Source organism: Podarcis filfolensis, assembly GCF_964270895.1.
Source record: "Podarcis filfolensis genome assembly, chromosome: Z".
In the NCBI taxonomy this organism is placed as follows: domain Eukaryota; kingdom Metazoa; phylum Chordata; class Lepidosauria; order Squamata; family Lacertidae; genus Podarcis; species Podarcis filfolensis.
This window is the reverse complement of record NC_139617.1, coordinates 25,816,179-25,830,904: the sequence shown is the minus strand read 5'-3', so window position 1 is coordinate 25,830,904 and position 14,726 is coordinate 25,816,179. Positions and strand designations below refer to the sequence as shown.

The window sequence follows — 14,726 nt, the reverse complement described above, 5'->3', positions numbered from 1 at the left end:
TTGGACTAGATGGCCCTTGGGGTCTCTTCCAACTCTAAGATTCTATGCTTCTATGACTGAGTTTACTTGTATGCCGCTTTTTACACAATGAGCTGCACCAAAAGCAGCTTTTGAAACATCAAAGTACAGAGAATTGAAAATGCAAATATACAAAGTGCAGAGCATGTCAGTAAATTAAAATAAAAAATCCTGGCACTAAAACAATTTTAAGGTTTGTGCCAGGTGGTCCTCCCTGAGGAGACTATTCCATAAACAGGAGACTACTAGAGAGAAGGGTTATTTTCTTTTCCCCACACTCCATTGGAGGTGGCATGCAGTGAAGAACCTCAGATAATGATCTCAGATTCTTGACAGGTTTATATGGGGAAAGGTGGTCCTTTAGGTATAGTAGTCCTGAGTCATATAAAGCTTTAAAGGTCAAAAATAGCACTATGACTGGAACCCAGAAACCAACTGGCAACCAGTGCTGTTAGGACAGAATAGGTGTTATATGCTCATGCCTTCTTTTCCTAGTTAACCATCTAGCTGCCACATCTTCAGTAGCTGTAGTTTCCACACAGTCTTCAAAGGCAGCCCCATTTGCTAACTGTCATCCATGACTACTCTGTATGCTGACTGGGGCAGATGGGCATTGGAGTGACAAATTCCCTAAGGCTGCTAAAGATGCCCTTGTAACAGCACTCATGACCACTTGGTCCCTAGGAATATGAAGAGCAGTTCAGGAAGTGGGCTAGAGGTCAGGAAAGGCATCCTAAACTAGTGTTAATCCAGAACTGGTGCTATATGTTCACACCTTCTTGTTCCAGTTATGTCCGAATGTAAGATTGACAGGGCTCCTTAGAAGGTCATAACTCCAGCAGACCTCTTCCTTTGTGCTTAGAATTTAAAGTGAAATATGGAGAAAAGCTTCATCAAAATTTGGGGAACTTCTGGAAACATGCTCAACAGTAGAGCCCAAATTCAATCCCTGGCACTATAAAAAGTTCGTGTCTGAAACGCAGGAAAACCATTAAAGTACTAGACAGAAAAGAACTTTTTAAGGCTGTGTTTGGATCAAGCTGTACTTGCCACCCAAATTCCTACTATGAAGCCAGAAAATCTGGACTTTGGCAACATCACTACTTACTGGAACTGGCGGGGGGGAGGTGTGTGTCTCTGTCCACAAGGAAGTGGAAACTGGGCATACCAACCACCCCACTGTATCTTTTTTGTTCATCAAAATGCTCAAATACTGGCAATTCTACTCCATTAAGCAATGAAAGACACGCAGATAATTACAAAGCTTTAGCAGGCATATTGCTATTCCCTTATAAGGACACTTTTTAAAAATGTTGAGATTAATGCTTCATTCTGCCAGCTGTAAAGTACTGTATGATTGTATTTTGCTAGTGCTGTCACAGTAGCCTTCTGGGACAGGATTGCCTGTAGCAGCTCTAGGGTCTTCTAATTTTCCATCCCATGCTCCCTCCCATGCTCCTATGTCAGATCATGGTATTGCATGCAAACTCATCTACAAACATAGGGTGATAGCATTGTTCTCATTTGCAGTGACAGGTGGATCATGTGAAAAAATAGTTCACCAACAGAGGCAGATATCTTCCTAGATACATAAAAATGTAAGGCTGTCCTCACGTAGCTCCCATTTCAGGATTTGCAGTGCCACATCACAATCCTGATTTTGTATGAAATGAGGGTGGGAGAAAGTGAGAAGGGAAAAGTGGTGGTTTAGAGCAACAGAAGATGCTTGAATACAGCAAGGATAGAGAAAGCTGAGAGGAAAATAATGGTTTTAAACAACAGCAAAGGTTTGAGTAAAGTACCTTAATACAATGGAATATTTGAGGGCCCTGCATCCTTTAGCTCTCTCACGTGAGGCAGCTGAGGAATGGAATAGAGAAGGTTCAGTATAATGAGAAGGATGGTACACTGAAAGGGGAAGAAGTGGCTGTTCTAAACAATGACAGAAGTTTGAGTAAAGTGGAGATGGAAAGACACAGAGGGAAAATGGCAGTTTCAAACAATGGCAGAGGTTTGAATAAAGTAAGAATGGAGCAAAAGTGAGAGAGAAAAGTAGCATTTTTTAACCATGGAAGAGGTTTGAGTACAGTGATCAGGAGATGGCAATGAAGGGAGGGGAAGCAGCAGTTTAAAAAAAGATTTGGGTTAAAATAAGAATTCTCTGGAAAGAGGAATAGATTTTTAAACCACTCTGAGAATTGTAACTCTGTAAGGGGAACAGAGGTCTGTTAACTATTCTCAGTACCCTTAGCAAACTACAGTTCCCAGGATTATTTGGGGGAAACCATGTTTAGAGTGGTATGACACTGCTTTAAATGTATGCTGCAGATTGGGCCTAAGTCTGCAATGATTATTTGCGCACTGAGTCACTGAAGCAGTTCATTGATGCAGAAGAGGCTAATTGTGGGAGTTAACACGTTTTCCCTTTCTCCTTACAGGATTTGTACCTGCCTCTATCCTTGGACGACTCTGATTCCCTTGGAGACTCCATGTAAAGAAACCCCCTTCCCTGTGTCCACACTCCATTTTAGATATAGCACCACACTTCTGCCAAAAGGAGCAGAGAGGTCACTGGTGCAAATCCAAGGATACAAAAGTTACGTCTTTTCTTTTCCTTTCCTATATTTCTCCTCTGTGCCACAAAACCAACACCTATGAATCCACAGAGATAAAGGGATACCGATCATCTGAGTAACTTCATAGGAAAGATAAGTGGCCATTATTGGCAGCTTGAAGTCAGAAGGCTTGAATCCTCATGCTCTTCTCACACATTTTAGCCCAAGCGTTTCCTTTTCTTAAAAAAAACCCCCTATAATGTACTGGCTTTTTTTATTTGGCAGCTGGTCAGGTGACAACTTTCTTTTGCAAATGTTCCATTAGCAACTCTGTCCAAAGCCCAAGAGTGGAAACAGGTCTATCCACCAGCACCTCCCTCCACCCCCAAATACCAATGAATACCAGCAACTCTGCAAAAGCAGACCTGTTTCCAAGGCTGGGTCTCTGAGTTTAACACCTGCATATTGTCTGATGTTAACTCACAGCCAGTGGGAGGCAACTCTTGTCTCTTTGTGAACATCCATATAAGTACAAGGGTGATTGGACAATGCTAAGAAATAAAGAGCTACATATCGTGACTTTCTCCTCACACAGGACACAGGGATATGTTCTAATAAACACACAAAGTTGTTTTAGCGGGGTGGGATTTGGGAATCCACCCTGCTGGCTCTTCCTGCCAACTCTGCTCTCCATCTTTTCCTCTTCCTCAGTTGCACCTCAATCTCCCAACCCACCTCAGCTGAGCAAAACTCACCTCGGCCTCATCCCCTCACCCTACCATATTCTCTTCAATTGCCCCAAATCACCTCAGCCCCATCTTTTCCTCCCCTTCTGTCTCACTTCAACCCTTCCAATGTGCTCAGCCTTTTTCTTCCTTCTTTGTCTGGTCTCCCTCCAAATCACATAAGCCCCATCTTTTCCTTCTCCACTTCACCTCAACACCCCACCATATCCATGCTCTCAGCCCTGTCTTTGCTTCCTTTCACCTGAGCACCTTGGCCCTATGCTCAAATCCTTTGTCTTCCACCTATACTCAAGTCCTACCACCTGCCCATCCTCACCATCAACCTCCCCCCCCCCACATTTTTGATCAGATGGAACCAGCCCTGGTCCTGAGGCACTCCATGGCTGCAGAGGTGATGGCTCCACTGCCCCTCAATGCCCTCTGCTTTGAGGCCATTGGTCACACATATACGTACATTTATATATACATACATATGACCAGCAATAAACATGGTCTGGTTGATATGAAGTTACTGAAATGGTATCTCTCTATCTCTGTGGAGACTATCAATGCCTTGCAAACAGCCAACACTGAAAACACTGTGGAAAAAAATTGTTTTCAGGTCTAACACCTTCAGCTTATTATTAATTTTTAATAACAAGAAATCCATACAACTTTTATAGAGGAAAACAAATAATGTTAGCTGTGTCTTAGAGTCAGTTCTTCAATATCCTTTTTTTAAAAAAAGAAAACTGGTGACTTTCTTTTGCTTTAAAAAAGAAACAAAAAATTTAAAATATACAAAAAAAAAGTTCAACACAGTAAGTGTTTTGAAGTCACTGCCAAACTGACATCAGAGGTTCATAAAATGGGAGGGGTCTGCATGGGGTGGGGGAGGGATATCACAATTAATTCAAAATGGTTAATATTTTGAGAGTGTTTGTAACATGCTTAAGGTTATGTTTTTAATTTTCTGTATTTCAATAATTCTAACTATGGCCAGATGCTCAGACTGTAGAACTGTTAGGATGTTCATGATACGGTATTATAAACTTTTATCTTGAAGCAGTGCATTATAGTGAAATGGGAAGAAAAGGAATCCATTCAATTTTTTAAAAATAATCATTGATGCAAAGTTCACAGTTTTATACAGACCTGGCCATTTTATTTACTGGGTCTGGATACACATACCAGATAATACTGTGCATTGCGTTATTCCTTATTTGTAGGAATAAGCTCTCCATAATCTTGCAAAATGTTACCAGAGCAATACCCATATAACCAACCTTGGGGATTGCTTTCCCCACTCTCCTTTAGATTCATTTGCAAACCGTTGTGAGTTTAGAATGTATTGCAGCAATTGTACTTTTGATAAGGTTGTTTTCATTTTGCAATTTCATTTTGTGAGCCACCTTGGGCAATTTGCATAAAGTCGAAAGGCATATGGAAATTTCTAATAATAAATAATACTTCACACTGGGGTACTTAACTCTACAACAACTTTTGGCTATTAGAGGAAGACAATGCTTGGCCCAAAGTTGGTATTTGGTGGTTATCTTTTGCATTCCTTACCACTGGCATCTTTGTGATTCATGTGGCAATGTGGATAAGCCAAGCTTGCAGTTTTGTTTTAATTATTTTTAAAATAGAAGGTTTCAGACTACCCAATGGCTGCAGTTTTAGTAGAGACCCTGCATCACAAGGGCAAGTGAGGATCTACCCTTTGTTGAACTAAGCAGTTAAAACCTAGGGTTTCCTTACCTCTATGCCATTGTTTGGCCAAAGCTATCTAAACTTTGGTTCAGAAGATTCAGCATTCATGTAAGTTCAATGGTCAGATCACTGTGGAGAAGGCTGGCTTTGAGGACAAAGCATAGGGAAGGCCTACAGGAAAAAAAATTCCAGTGTGTGTTTGATATCTGGCAGATCTGGTGTATGAATTGGAGCAGGTCTCTTAATTTCTCTGTGCCTCAATTTACCGTATCTGTCAAATAAGGACAGTAATACTTTCTCTACCTCATGGGGAGGGATTGGGAGGGTTGGCCAGTGAGTCCTTTCGTTGATGCCGTTAAATATTTTTGGATCATCTGGTGGGAAAGTGCTGTCTATGACCTCCTAGGGACTAGTATTGAGGAAGACTTTGGAAAGATTGTCAGGTTTCTTTGGTCAATTCCAGTGATGGCTTCTTGGGGTTAACTTAGAAGGCACTGTTGCTTGCTAAAGCTGCCAAGTGGCCCTGACACACAGCCAGTTCATACCCACAGTTGTCAGCACCAGAAGCAGCAAACTCTGTATGCTCACTGACCTCACCCCTCACAGAGGGGCACTGTGTACCATATGAGGCTCTGAATCCTGGGCATGAGCGTAGCATAGATTGTGAACTGCTTAAGCCCACACTCCAGTCCACTTGGAGGTGTGCTTTGCTTGTGATGTTTGATCTCATGTTCTCTCTCCTCTCAGTCTTGATAGGTTGCTCCCAATTGCCCCTCAGAGTGTGACCAGGGGCATGCACTGGATGAATGTGGAACTGAGGAATTGTTTCTGTTATAATATGATAGGGAAGCAGTACTCCACCATAGCACTGTTCCTTAGTAATATGGAGGAATAATGCAAATATTTCTCCATCCAGGAACTAAAGGTCTTTGTAATAATGTACAATCCAATCTTCACTATTTCAATAAGCAGGAAGAAAATGATCCGCAATACAGAACACACACCACCTCTCCTCTTCCTGTCCCCTAGCCCCCAAAACAGATCCTACACACAATTGGGTACAGTCCATTTAATTGCTGGTTTTGTGCAAGGCCCAAAAACTGAGCCTATGATTGGCAGGAATACTGTAGTCTTTTGAATGTTATACTCTGTTCCCCCCTCTTCATCATGTCCACAGGAGACAAAGCTAGATGGCTAATGCTATTAGCCACAATAGCTACATGTAACCCCAGAGGCAATAAACCTCTGAATGTCAAATGCTGGAGGCAAACAGTTGGGAAAAGCTGTTGACTTCATCCCCTGTTTGTAAGCTTTCCAGATGCTGGCCCCTGTTGGTAGACAGAATGTTGGGCTTTTGGTCCAATCCAGCAGGGCTTTTCTTATATTCTTAAGTAGAACATTGTTTACATGGAGTATGTTTCCCATTTACCAACAACAACAATGTGTTTATTTAAACAAGTAATACAGATATAGGCATTTTTCTTTGATTGCACTTAATAGTGGCATATCTGAGAGCCTGGACCAATATGGACTCCCTTGCCTGATGTGCTCCAATAATGCACATCGCTCTTCTGAATAAGGGCCTGGCAAGATGAGGCTTTTGTAATAGTTTGTGTTGCCACACATTGCATCAGCAAGCAAATATACAGCAGCCTAGTGGAAAGAGAAGGTAGATCTTTTTTTCCCACAAGGAAAAGAAAAGCCATTCAGACCTGCAAAAGTGAAACAGGGTAAAGGGCCAGACTCCCAGGTTTTAGAAGCAATTCTTCAGGTAAACGTTCTTGAACTGTAGGTAGAAATCAGTGACCATGTCGGATGTAAAACTGCCTGTATAGTTGATGTTGCATGAGTCTTTATACAAAAATAAAAATAAAAAATGCATGCGGAATAGCAGTGTGTACAATGCTAGGTGTGTTCAGCTCTTAACTCTTGGAAAGGTTATTTGAAAAGAAAGAAAGAAGGATTACAGGGCACTTCTCTTATACCTGATTCATTGATGCAAGCACATGAGGTGGGTGGTCTCAACACTAACACTAACCCAGCAGTGACTGTCTAGGAGGGTGGTTTTCCATATCTCTGGGGAGAACCATTTCTACATTGGCTAATCTCTTGAGGAACCTCTACATTTCAGAGGATGCTGTGCGTGTTCTAGGGTGCAAATATTGTACACACAAAAAACAACAACTGGACAGGTCTGTGGGGCCTCACTATCATCCCATGTGAACTGAAAGTAAACCTTGGAACTGGGGCTAGCTTCATGTTTGGCAAAGTGTTTGCTGATGGACTGCCAGTGCTCCTGTAGCAGGCTTATTTGATGGTTTTATGCTGGGCAGCAGTGGTGCTCTGATAAATGCTGAGCATTGGGAGTCCTGAAGGCCTGTTTTACTTTGAATTGAATGTTTCATTTCCCACAGTACCTCTGACTGATGCTACATTAGGGCCACAAGTGACATTATAATGGCCATCTAGCATTTATTGAGTGGCTTGCGCAGGCACCTGCAGGCACCACCATTGGGCATGTTGTTGAGACTACCCCAAGCTGAGCCATGGGCTCCCTAGAGCACACACAACATTCTTCTGCAGTTAGAGAAAATGCCAGAAGATTGGGAACAGATGGCAAGCTCTAGGAAATGCCTGGCTGCTATTACTTATTTTCTCACTGAACAACTGTGACTAAGTTCTAAAGGACCTCCAGAAGTTCCTGTAACACAGCTCAGAAACCTCTGATCTAATCACTGTCACTGGCAGCATGCCTCTGAATCGCAGTTGTTGGAAACCACAGGAGGGGAGTGTGCTCTTGTGCTCACGTCCTGCTTTCAGATTCTCCACAGGCATCTGGTTGGCCACTGTGAGAACAGAATGCTGGACTAGACAGGTCACTGACCTGATCCAGGTACAGGACTTCTGTTCTTAGTGGTTTCCCATTTTTGCCCAGTAAGTGGAGCTGCCTGTGTACATAAAGGGTGAAATAGTTCTAGGTAGTTGCTGGGGTTGTTCATCGGCTCCCTATTCCCCCAGTATCAGGTTCTTATGTAAAATTAATTATAAACCATTGCCAAACACAAGGCTGGCCTGAGGCAAAGGACAAGGAAGTACCACCCCCACCATCCCATTCAGTGCAGAAGCTGACTGAACTGGCAGATGAATCTTACTGAAATACTGACAACAATGTGACTCTCCACCACACCTGAGGGCAGCAGGTTGGTTTAAGAGGTGCCCGAGAGACCTGTGGCTCACAACAGTAATTGCCAGGGGGATCCAAGGTGCACCATCTCCTGAATGAGGCAATTGCCTTACTCTGCCTAATGGTAAGGCAAGCCCTATAACCAGTGTCGGAGGCAATATGTCTCTGATTGCCAGTTTCTGGGGATCAAGAGTGGAGAGGGTGCTGTTGTGCTCTGTTGTGTTGTGGCTTCCCAGTGGAACATCTGGTTGTCTTCTATGAGAACAGGAGGCTGGACCAGATGGGCCCTTGGCCGAATATAGCAGGGTTCAAACAACAGTCTGCCATCTCCTCCTCACTCTTTTAAAATTTGTTTAAATTTTCCACACAGAATTCTGTACGACAAGGCTACTGCACTGATTCTGCTGCAAAAAGTCACTGCTAAATTTCCCTTGGAGGAGGTGTGCCTTTGAACCAGGGATTAACTGGAATCATTCAAAGGATGCTGTAATCCAAAAATAAGTCCATTTATATTCTCAGACATAGTCTCAGACATCTGTCAGCGATTCTTTAACTGATTCATTGCAGGGGGTTGGACTATCAGGCATGGCCAAACTTGGCCTTCCAGCTGTTTTGGGACTACAACTCCTATCATCCCTAGCTAACAGGACCAGTGGTCAGGGATGATGGGAATTGTAGTTCCAAAACAGTTGGAAGGCCAAGTTTGGCCATGCCTGGACTAGATGAAACCTTGGGATTGGAATCTACAGGATTGGGGATAAGGGACAGTCTAAGTCTGCTATGCTACTGATAGTTATGCCTTGTATGTTTAACCCACCCTGGGAACAAAACTGACTGAAGGGTGTGCTAGAAACAGAACAGTAGAATTGACTCCCTTGGAAGGTGGTGGGCTCTCCTTCCATGGAGGTTTTTAAGCAGAGGCTGGATGGCCATCTATCATGGATGAGATTCCTGCATTGCAAGGGTTGGACAAGATGGCCTTCCCGTCCCTCCCAGCTCTACAATTCTATTAACTCTCTGAAGGATGGGCTAGAAATTGAAATAATAGATACTGAAATGCTTAAGACTAGTGGTTGTTTTGCAGGTGTATTATGCAACAGATCAGGTGCAATAATAGTGCATTAGTGATGGATTTATGCTGGGCCATTCACACATCATTCTACTTTGTAAGTTGTTTTGTGATGCTTCCCCAACGTTATTGCCATTGGAAGGATGCTATAACAAAAATGGAACACATACACACCCTGCAACATTTGTGGTATAAAAAGGATTTCAGCAGGAAGGATTTCAGCAGGAAGTTACAGGACATGCACTGATTGGAAACAAAATAGTATGTTCACCCCAAAGCTTTTGCAGGCACAAACAGTATTGGAAGCAGGACTGGGTATCTTTGCCCCAATACCATCATGAGCACAAATCGTCATAAATGCACAATGAAAAGGACATCTGGAGTGTCTCTATATACAAACAGACAGACAGACATAGCCCCCCATACTGATTCACCAACTTAAATCATTTCCCCTAATGCTGCCATTAACTGCAGAGGGGAAGGGATTTTCCTTTGTTTGGGAGATTCATATTTAGGCCATGGCGTTGGTGAAATGGATTCTATCCCCACTCCTGCCCCATTACAACCCTGATCCAGATCCCACAACCTCAACATGGAATGCTCCCATCCCATAAAGTTTGGCTCTTAGGACATTCATCTCTGCTTTTATTTTACAGTGACCCAAAATCGGTTGTAAATATTTAAAGTTAAATCTGTTAAGACTTGGCACGTTTCCGTGAGAGTGCAGCTAGAAGTGTGAGATGACCATCTGCCCTAAAGCTATTTGAGCGCCTAACATCTGTATATATGCTGAAAGGGCATATGTAAGAAAGTGGAGCTCTATACTTAAAAGTTTTTTGTTAAAAAAACACACCCAGAGAAGTTTTGCTCACCATGCAGCTGTCAACTTTTGCTTTCTGTTTTAACATACATGCACACACCAGCTGCAGATGTTTAACGTTCAGCCATCTTTCAAAAGGAAAATTCAACAAGAGGGTGGCATTAACACCTAGGATTTAGAACTCTGGATGGTTTCTTATCTTCCGGTGAGACTCTTGCTCAGCAAGTTTGGCTACCACGTTTCATTTCAGGATCTCTTTCTATGTATCTGTAGAGTTTCCCCAAGTTCTAGCATCTTCTCTTGGCTTGCCACTGCAGCTTAAAGCCCTAAATCTTCCCTCTTTTCCCCCTTTCTTTCCATACCAGTTCCTCAGTCCTTGATGAGGTAAGAGAACCTCCTTCTTTCATTCCCTTCCTGCAATCTATACCTCTTTCCTCCTCCTTAGCAAAATCCTTTCTTGGGGTTTACTTGTTCTCTTCACATCCATCTGAGCTGTCCTCTCCACCATATTCTCCCTGATAGGATATAGCTATAAAGCCTCCAGATCTTGCATTTTCTGCAGTGGCTTTGCATGCATGGTGACATCCATAAGAGCATTTCCCTCATGTGCCCTCAGCCTGGATGGCTTCCACATCCTGTCAAACCAGCTGGGGTATCACACAAAAAGAGCCCACAGCTGCCACACAACTTGTATACAGCAAAAACTGCATCACTGAAATGTTTTAAAAGAGAAAAAGTTTTGTCAACTGTTTATCAGATTGGCAGTGCCAAACCTTCTCATGGTCTTTATTTTGACCATTTGAGTTGGTTAGGGGCAAGGCAAAGATGCTTTCAAAAAGAGCAGTGAGTCCACCCAAGAATCCTCTGTGCAGAAACAAGAAGCTCAGATGACTGAGTTAACAAAATCGGTGCTCCTGGTTCAGGACAAGTGTAACATCTCTTCACAAGATACCCAATTCATTTATGGAATTCACAGTCATTACCCATGGTGACAGCCAGCAGTTTAGACGGCTTTAAAAGAGGACTAGACAAAATCATCAGAAGAATAGGACTGCTGGTGGTTATTAGCCATGAGGGGTATATGGAACCCCTATGGTTCAGAGGAAGTATGCAACTGAATGCCAGCTACTCAGAGACAACAGTGAGAGAGGGCTGTAGCCTTCATGCCCAGCTAATTGGCTTCCAAAAGGCATATGATTGGGTAGTGTAGGAAACAAGATGCTAGAGTGGGTGAAACTGTAGTCTTATCCAGCAGAGCTCGTTTTCATTTCCCTCCTGCTGCCAAACTTGGAACCTGTCTCAGACCCTGTTTGGCCTGACTGTACAATTCACCTTTTGTGGGGTGAGGAGAGGGCAAATTAGGTAGGTCTGCATTAAAATGTGAACCAATTTTCTCCCCCATTCATATTCACAAGTAACTACAAAGCAGGTCATATTCTAAAGCAGAAATAATTTGTTAGACAATTTCTCATTTAAACTGCAGATCATCCCAGCTATTGATATTACAGCTTATGTTGTCAGCTTAGAAGATGGACTGAGTTTTATGCAATGCCAATCCTACTCAGGGTAGACGCACTGGCATAGATAATTTAGGATCATTCATTTCAGTGGGTCTATTCTGAGTAGAATATAGCTTGATGCAATCTATAGATGATAGATAAGAGTGAGCTCTTATGAAAAAAAGTTTTCAAGATTAATGGTTCCCCAAGTCTGCAAAATGATGGTAAGATCTGGAAGATAGCAAGGAGAAGCAGCTCACTGGATGGAGTAGAACCACTATGCTACCTTCCCAGGAGGTGGTTCACTGCTGATTACTAAGAGCGGGACGGCCAAGGTGGTGAGGGCTTTGATGGAGTGCTGACATGCAAGTGGGAGCACCAGATTGGCTCCACCGGTGGGTTTGCATTGTGTCAACCTTCCCACCACTTCATCCCCTACCAGTAAGCAACAGAAACCCACTGCTGCAAAGACAGCATAGCAGCTCTGCCCCACCTGGAGAACTTCTGGTAGCCAGGTCAATTTCCCACTTCTCCCTCTCCTTGTGTAGGCATCCTGGTTATAGTATGGCTCCTCCAGATGACCTCTTTATTGAGAATTCAACATGATTTGCTTGCACAAAACTTACAAGGAGATTAGAATGCCCAGTCTTTACTGAGCATGTGTTCTGATTTGTTTGTAGGGAAGAGTTATACCATAATGAGCATTCATCCTGATTTGCTTGCTGGGTGCTTATATCATTGGTCTTTTATCCTATGCTTTCTAGTGATTTCCCTATCACTTTCCTAACTGCAAAAAAACTTTTTTTTATTTTAAAGTGGATTTGCAACAGAACAAGCCATTTTATTTATTTCATAAAATTTATATACCACTTGATTGTAAAAAAAAAAATAATGAAAATCAAAGTGGTTTGCAAAAAGATACAACAATAAAATCCAAGGCGAAAAAATACAATGCTATAAAAAAATTAACAGTGCACACCTAAATATATGGCATGCAACTGAATTCTTTCTGCCAGATACCGACAGTCTGCCTTACAGCAGTGGTTTTCATTTCTACTTTCCTCTGGGCCACACTTTCAGAATAAAAATTTGCTCATGCTACACCGGATTGATAAGAAATACATTGGAAAACAAAAAGAAGACTCCCACCAGTGCTTGATTAGTAACATAGAACACTATAATATGATCATGGGATATCCAGACAGTATAAAACAATGCAGCTACATAAGAACATGCATCGTTCCCAAAATATAGTATTGATTGTCCTTGAATCTTCCTGCCGTACTTGCCATCCTCTCCTGCCACACCCTTTGAGAACCATGGCCTTACTGATTAGAGTTTTGAGAAGCACAGGGGGGGAGGGGGGAGGTCCAATATAAGCATGCTGCACATTGACAGAAATAGCTGTAGTAGCAATCTCACAGTACTATCTGCATGGGACACATACGGCTTTCTGGAATCTGATCTATAGCTCTTTTGAGAAGTGGACTGTGTCCAGGGAAGTAGTTAGCTAAAACAAATCCTGATGGCTTGAGCTTTTGAGCTGATTTCGTATGATTCTTCTCATTCATGAAAAAATTAAAAGCTGCAATATAATATAACCAAGAGGTCATAATGTATTTTCTTCTATAGTTGTTCTTGTGTTGGGTGGGGTTAGAATAAAAGAGCATGGGAATTTTAAAGGGTTAATAAATCAAGGTGGGGTTTAAAGTTTAGCTGGCATACTTTAAACTCCCTGTACAGAACCTTGAAGGTCATCTCCTTTGTGCAAGCTGTTGTATTTTACAGGGTCAGGCAATTTTTGTTTCGTTTAAATGACATATTTAATAAATGAGTGTTTGTAAAAAGGATGAATTAAATTAAATTAAGGGTGGGGGGTTTTTTGTCTCTCTTTAGCAGGTGTAATAGGTTTTCATAAGCCTATGCAGAGTAATACGATATATTTGAGGAAGGATTTTCATGGTTTATATGTAGCTGGAAACTGGGTTGGATTTTCCTTTTTTCCTTTTGGTCCAACAAAGATCACGTCCCTTTTAACAGATCATCAAGATGTTTTTCATCTCATTAAGATGCCTCCCCCCCAATCACCTCTGAGGAACATCCACGTGGAACTGCATCATAGAAAGAAAGCAACACATGTTGAGACCGTGTCATGAAATCAGTTTCCCCAAGCCTCACAAATCCGGTTTGCCAAAACACTATCCCAATGAAAACCACTCATTTTAGTAGATAGGCAACCTGAGAAAATAGGAAAGTTAAATGACCTCAATTTGGGATGGGGAACCGCAGGCCACACTGTTCTCCCCAGACCACATCTCCTCACCAGCCCTGTTCTGCTCTCTACTTCAGTGTCTTCACCTGGCTGGAATGTGCCTGTGAACTGCAATAGTGCCACTTGCTGGGATGGAGGATGCGGAGTTGTGTGTGTCTGCGTGTGTGAGAGAAGATTTTTTGTCCCATCCACATCTGTCTCTTGTTCTGTCCACTACTGGCATGCTACCTCCAGAATGCAGCCCTCAGACTGAAGAAAAAGTCCCTACGCCTGACCTAAATGTAGATCACATCAATTTTTGCACAACAAACAGGGAACCTTCAATACATTTTATGATCAAGAGAGCTTGTGTGTGACACCAACCATTTTTTAGGGACAGGGCTGGTGTCAGGGGTTGGCTTCATCGGGCATTTGTGAAGGTCCACACCTCAGCAAGGGGCTCTTTGACCCTGCTGTTCCTCCTCCTTGCCATCATTGTCCATTTACCTCCATTCTGGGGTAATGAAATGGAGTTTCAGGCTCTGCCTACCTTACATTCTCTTACTCTATGTTGCTGATTGTGTGGATTGTGTCCAGAGGAGAAAGGTGAGCTGATGGGTAATAAGGAAACAGCCAAGGAGGAAATGGGCCCACTCAGTCAGAGGTGTGCATTGAAACCATTTTTCTTGAGGAGCCCCCCAAACCTGAAGCCAGCATTGAGCATGGAGGTGGTCAAGCATTTGCCAGTTGGCTAAAGTTTTCCATTGACAGCAATTGTGAATATCTTTTATCACTTAAGACCAGATAGGACTCCACTTGCTTTAATGTCACACCTTCCATCCATTTACGAAGCTTGCAGCCTGATGCTGTGCATGTTTGTTCTATTATGAGT

The 14,726-nt window shown here is 42.6% G+C and overlaps 1 protein-coding gene across 3 annotated transcripts in view; it reads left to right on the top strand.

Annotated features, from left to right (window-relative positions):
- Positions 1–12,692, top strand: part of DCX (doublecortin) — a 109,638-nt gene extending 96,946 nt beyond the window's left edge. For 2 of the 3 annotated variants that reach the window (XM_083596076.1, XM_083596075.1), the window contains exon 7: positions 2,457–12,692. In XM_083596076.1, coding sequence (XP_083452202.1) covers positions 2,457–2,513 — 57 coding nt within the window. In that variant the 3' untranslated portion in view covers positions 2,514–12,692. The remainder of the gene's footprint in view (positions 1–2,456) is intronic. The other variant, XR_014543699.1, reaches the window with a different exon arrangement.
- Positions 12,693–14,726: the final 2,034 nt, after the last annotated feature.